The following is a 6,818-nucleotide window of genomic DNA, read 5'->3' on the forward strand; positions in this document are numbered from 1 at the left end:
ATAATTAAATAATTACACTTTCTTTAATTTCTTTGTTTCTCTCTCTCTCCCCTCTTTATAAAGCTAATCATTTGTTTTGAAATTTCCAAGCAATAGTGAATCTTAAATGGTATATGTTCAATCCATCAATAGACACATCTCTCCACTAACCAAAGCAAAAGAACATCATATCAACCTCTTAAAAAAGCTGATGCATTTGCAGGATGAAAAGCCTATCTCAACTAGATTTCCAACAAAATATACAAACTTACTTATTCACCTCTCTTTTATTAAACTATTATCCATTCATCTCTGTCTTTTCATGTAATTTTTGCATAAATCACATGGAAAAAGAAAATTATATTTACACATATATGAATATCCTTTGAATTCATCATGCATGCATGATGAATAGAGATGTGTGTATATATATATCATCATCATCGCTAAAGACCAAAAGAGGTGTTCTTGCTAAACGTAAACTTCTCTTACGTCTTTAGTATTCAGAAATTTTATCATACAATCGTCCCATTGTATTGATTCAATGATAATACTTAACTGTTTGTGAAACTATTGTTCATATTATAGTTTTTAATTCTAATCTCATGATAAAATATGATCTTACTGTTCTGTCTCAACATGTGCAGTACAGTTGCTGATTGTAATCAGTGGTTTTCACATAAAGCTAAGAATGATTTCATAATTTTCTGATGCTTTTGCAAGGAGCTGAAATTTGACCTACAGTAAAGATTCATCAAGATCTTAAAATAATAATTAACAAGAAAAGAAAACAAACAAAAAAAAAGTTGGAAACAAAATGAATTTACAGAACTTACCTTAACCTGATGATGGATTTGTTTATAGGATCCTACAGCGCTAAAAGAAAAAAAAAAGGGGAAATAACATAGAAAGGCAGAAAAAAAAAAAGTGGCTTTCCCGGTAATTGTGGATGCTTATACAGTTCTTTTACTTCAAACCAAATAAGCTCATTAAATTATATATTAAGATAATTAAAAATGATGATCTTCCACTTCACTGCATGGATTCGTTATCTTGTTCTACTTCAGAAGCTGGTTCGTCATCTTCTTCAAATCCATCAATTCCATAAGCCGCATGGCCATTTCCAAAAGCTTTAATGTGATCTTTAAGTGATCTCTTGTGTTTAAAATCAGACCCACAAATACAATACCAAAGCTTCCCACAGTTCTTCTCATGGGTTCTCCAATCTCCCCTCACTGCAAAAGCTTTACCACATTTCCTACACATGAAAGGCTTGATTCCATGTTTTCTCCTGTAATGTGTTTGAAGGGTTCTAAAATCTTTCAATGGCCTAGCTCTAGGGTGGTCAATATTGTTCCTGCAACCTGGTGCACAGCAATAGCAAGGAAGCCTAAGCATTCCTGTGGGTTGAGTTCCTCTTAGAGATTCAGGCCCTTTTCTGTACTGAGATCCATGCCCCCACATATGCATCTGCACAACAATTCAATCACTTGAAAAACCCAACAAAACAAAAATCAAAAGAGCAAAAAATATATTAAGTGCTATCTAATCACACACTAAAACCAAAGCAATTTCAACCTCATATAAGAAAAGCAGGATTTAGTGGTGCATTTCAAATCTTAATCCTCTGTAAAACCGCGTTTAAAGAAAGAATCGTGTTTTGTTTTCTCTGTGCATAAAGCTTCATATGATTTTATCAAAGTACGGAACATGTTCCCTTTACTCTAGATTTTGGAATTAGAGAGCAAAGCCTTTACTTTCTTTTTGTAAAGAACTGTTTCAGTGGATTTTCTTTGGTGAAAACTACCCAAATTGCTGGATCACTGGCTGAGTTTTTGGATATTAATGCCCATGAGATCATCATAATTATATAGTAGAGAAGAGAGGAAGCTTTTTCCAGCTAGTTTATTTAAAGAGGGGAAGAAGAAAAAGACCAATGAGTTGGATCTTGTGTACAATTTTTATAGATTCAATAGATAGAGAAAGAGAAAAATTTTCCTTCTGGTGGGGTTTCCATGTCTGCTAAATCTTTGTTGTGGTCTGAAGGATTCACATGTAGAAATTTTGTTATTTAAGTGATGAGATGATCTAAGGTCCTGATAGAACTGCAAAATTTTCAGTTCTATGCACCTGTCAATGTTGAGAGCACAAACTTCTAAGTACTAAAGGCATAAGGAACATTGCCTGAGTTGTTCAATCACATAAAGCAAAGGTACTGATCTCAGTCTCAGTTTGATCAGAAAGATTCATTGGAACTCCAAATCCCATAACCATGCAAAAGAAAATATTTCAAGAAACTAGAAACAAAAATATATATATATATATATATATATATATATATATATATATATATATATATATATATAAATAATGGTTTTGAGAAAGAACAGGAAGAGAACAGAAATTGATGGCCATAGAGTCATCTAAAATCTAAATTTTCCCTCTTTGAATCCAAGCATATGGAAGCAGTACTAAAAGATTAAAATCTGGAAAGAAAATCATGGGCTTCTTTTTTCTTCCTTTAAATTAAGGTAGGGAAAAAAAGGCCAGAAAGGAGATATTAGAGCAAGGACCAGTGGATTGCAAAGAAACTCACCTGCATGTTGTTGTATCTGTTGAAAGTTTTGCAGCAAACAGGACATGAGAACTGAGTAGGACCAATCAGAATCTGGGTAGGAGTAGGGATCCAATACTGACCCTTATTAAGCCTGCTAAAAGGGAACCCGGAATCATCACCATCACCATCTTTGTCAGTAGCCTCCGAGGAAGAAGACAACACAGATGCCATCTCTGCAGCACTAGGGCTTGGCAAGCCTATATGCAGTGCAACAGTAACAGTATCATCATCTTCATTGTCACCACCAGCAGCAGCACTAGAAGAAAGAAAGCTCTCATGATCTACTTTGGCCTTATTATTGTTGATTTTGTCCACATCCACAGCCATGAAACTCATTTGTTCTTGATCTTCATCATCATCTTCTTGTACTTGGTATCTCTCACCATCCCTTTCTGGACTCAACCTCAAAAGGGGTAGGGCTTCTCTGAGAGGAGGAGAAGGAGGTGGGTTTTGATAGTTATAATAAGGAGCCTGAGTCTGGTTAAATGGATTTGTGTACAAGTGGTGAGGAGAATAAGAAACTTGAGCAGCAGCAGTTGCTGGGGTTGGATTCAGAGATGGGTATTGGTGATAAAGAGGATTATTACTGAACTTGAACCAACCAGTGAAGAAATTTGAGTAAGGGTCAGCCATGGTTGAAAATTAAAGTTGTGCTAGAGGAATAGTTGAGCTTGGTGGATTTGCTTTTATAGAGAGAGAGAGAGAGAGAGAGAGTACAAGATGACTGAAGAGAGTTGAGATTGTGGAGAGTGGAGAGAGAGAGAGAGAGAGATCAGTGGTAGTACGCAGAGAAAAGCAAGAGACCGGAAGAAAGAAAAATTGTAGAAAAACCTTGTCAAACAAATAAAAGGGTATAAGAGAATAGTGTAGGTTCTCTTTATATTTATTAAAAAAAATTATTTTTAAAATACAAATTGAAATTTATAAAATTAAAAAAGAAAATATAATATATATACCAAAAAATTTTCAAATATATTTTCCTTAAATGGGGTGATATCAAATAATGAAATTTAATAATTTTTCTTTTTAAAAATTTTCAGAATCTATGTACAAAATAAATCATCAACTAAATCTATCTCAACTCAAGTATAATTTTAGAACGTAAAAGGATTCAGAAAATGAATTTAAAAGTACCTTTTTTTAAATAATAAGATTTTAAATTAAAATTAGATAAATTTAATAATTTAAAATTTTACATATATTATATTTAAATAAATAATTTTTATATATAAAAATTTTATTCATCCGTCACTTTTAAAATAATATTTACTAGTATTCGGATGGTGAATATATATGAATAAATCTAATAAATTTTACGTTATTTTCTTTTAATTCTACGATTTCCCTTGAAAAAAAAAACTATTATTAAAATAATTTTGCCTTCATTAATTCTTTATAGAATGCAGTGACCAAAATGCCCTTGCATCCTCAAATTTCATTCTTCCTGCTTACCATATTTGAACACTTTGGTGGATTCTGCTTTTATAATGTTTCACCCTATGCTTTTTTTTTTTTTTTTTTTTTTGTAATTAAACGAATAAGCTATATATTATATAGGAATAATTATAAAATATATTAAGATTTTTATTAGTTTTAGAATTTCAAATATTAAAATAAAATATCTGTCAATTTTAATAAATTTAGAAAACTTTTACAAGATTTAGTTTTTATTAATTATTTGTATATATAAAATCAATGATTGAAATGGGATAATTTGCCTACCTTCATTGACTGCTATTAAAGTTGGATACTCTAGCAAAATCACAGACAAAAACGACAGACCACCACCACACCACGGGCACCTCTCCTCTCCTAGTCATAGGACATGTGCCGTGTCGGTGGGCGTGCGTTGCATGAGGCTTTCGTCCTCCACCACCAATGCCGCCACCACCACCACCTTCTCCTCCCTATTTAAACACAGACAGACAATTAACTACGTAAAGAAAGATCCATCATCATTACTCCTATTAACTATATTACATAATTATACCTAATAATAACCACCTCATGTTTTTCATCTCCTCATTATTAACTGCTTTTCTTCTCACCTATACCTATGCTTTTTCTATATATATATATATATATATAAATTACTATTCTCATTTAATAATTTTTTAATTTTAATAATTTTTTAATTTTAAAAAGTACATTAAAATATTTATAATATTTTAAAAAATTTATTAATTAATTTATCCATTATTTTTCATTGTTAAGTATTATAAAAAAAATTTAAAATATTTCTGATATTGAAGTTAATTAGTAAATTTTAATTTTTTTAAAATTTAAAAAATTAATTAATAAATTTTTTAAAATTATAAAAATTAAATAGTAAAATATTTAATAAAAAAATTAACAAAAAAATACATTAGTAGACTTTTCAAAATATTAAAAATACTTTAATACATTTTTAAAATTAAAAAACATAATAATTAATAGTAATTTTTTTAGTTAAAATTATAAGAAATATCAGCAAATATTTATGATATATAAAAATCAATAATTTAAAAGTTTTTAATAATAATTTCATAATAACTAATTTATTGCACTATTAAGCAAAACAGAAACAGAAATCGAGAATTAGGAGTAGAACTTGAAATCTCTCAGATTTACTTATTCAGATACACTTACCGTCATATTAAGTTTATGAGTGTTATTAAGCAAAATTTATAGTAATATTTTAATTTAATACTAATTTACAATATTATTATGCATAATATTAAATATTATATTATAATAATATCAATGTATCATATATAATGTTTAATATCGTGCATAATTAATTTATAAATTAGCAACGTTATAATGCATAAAGTTAAACATTATATAAAAGATTATTATTTAGTTTTTAAAATATAAAAAATTCATCAAATACACTAAAATATCTCAAACATTTTTAAAAGTTTATTAGTTGGTTAATTTTGATTATTTTACTATTTAGTTCTTATAATTTAAAAAAATTTATTAATTAATTTCTTAAATTTTTAAAAAATCTATTAATTATTTTTTATACTAAAAATATTTTACATTTTTTTATAATATTTAATTTTAAAAAATAATTGAAAGATCAATTAATAAATTTTTAAAATATAGAGATATTTTAATATGTTTTTTAAAATAAAAAAAAATTAATTAATAAATTTTTTTAGAAATTAAATAATAAAATTTTCACATATATTATGTTATATTGATGTTATTAATTTGTTGTAGGGTTGCATTAAAAATTAAATAAATATCAATAATGAAGAAAAATAGAAAAGAAAGCAAAAGAAATGGGAATAGAGAGATTGGCTCCCATCCCAAGCAAATTGAAGAGATAATAGAGAGACAGAAGCAGAGACAGTTGGAAGCAAGAAGCAAACTAGTTTCAAGGTAACCCAACATTTCCATTGGTGTGCGTACGCTGGTCGGCCTCGGCCTTAGGGTTGAGCCCAAGAAATTGTCTCAATCCCCATTCTAATTTCCACTGCTACTTCTCCACTTTCCAGGGATTTTCTTTTCCTTTTTTTTTTTTTTAAAAAAAAAATCCAGTTATTAACTGAAGGAAAAATTGAAGTGTAAATTATAATATTGGTGAAGCAAAGTCTAAGAAAAAAGAAGTAAACCTAATGATGAATTGTAATGGCAAGAGATATATATCATATCCAAAGGTTTGCATGTGAAAGAAGCAAATCTCTAGTGTAAGATTTAACAGAAGAAACAAAGTACATATATAATTTTATACCCCTAAATTGTGGACCCAATTTTGTCAGTTGATTTTTGGGTATAGAGTTAGGGTTTATGACAATGTGGGCTAAAGGGACAATCAGCCTCAGAATTGTTATTCTCTCTGCAATTTGTGGCCATAGGAAACAAATGGCTTCACCTTAATTCAAGGCTTTGCCCATCATTCTGATTCACTTGTGTACTCTACTTACAGAAATTTCTTTTTTTTTTTAAAAAAAAAAAAAATCAATTTCTCTCCTTTTTCTTAAAGCAAAGAAAAGGATAGATGCATGTGCAATGTCTATTAATTGTTTGAAGGTTGAATCCCAAGATTTGTCCCCACATGGTATGATGCACTTGAGCAACTCTTCTCTTTATTGTTCTAACTAAAATTTTAGATTTACAAGTCAATTTTTAATTATAGACCTGTTTTTAACCATAGACCTATTCACAATCACTGTCGACATACAACTGTTTATTAATAAGAAGAAGAGACTCACCAATCTCTAAGCAAATCCAA

At 29.1% G+C, this 6,818-nt stretch overlaps 1 protein-coding gene across 1 annotated transcript; it reads right to left on the reverse strand.

The window, feature by feature from the left end:
• Positions 1 to 656: 656 nt before the first annotated feature.
• On the reverse strand, positions 657 to 3,395 carry LOC110620943 (zinc finger protein WIP2). Its single transcript, XM_043958809.1, has 2 exons — positions 2,576 to 3,395; positions 657 to 1,449 (listed from the first exon to the last, which is right to left on the reverse strand). The coding sequence occupies exons 1-2, from the start codon at positions 3,227 to 3,229 to the stop codon at positions 1,012 to 1,014; spliced, it is 1,092 nt and encodes a 363-aa protein (XP_043814744.1). The 5' UTR covers positions 3,230 to 3,395; the 3' UTR covers positions 657 to 1,011.
• Between the last annotated feature and the right edge of the window lie 3,423 nt (positions 3,396 to 6,818).

Source organism: Manihot esculenta, chromosome 8 (genome assembly GCF_001659605.2).
Source record: "Manihot esculenta cultivar AM560-2 chromosome 8, M.esculenta_v8, whole genome shotgun sequence".
Lineage (NCBI taxonomy): Eukaryota > Viridiplantae > Streptophyta > Magnoliopsida > Malpighiales > Euphorbiaceae > Manihot > Manihot esculenta.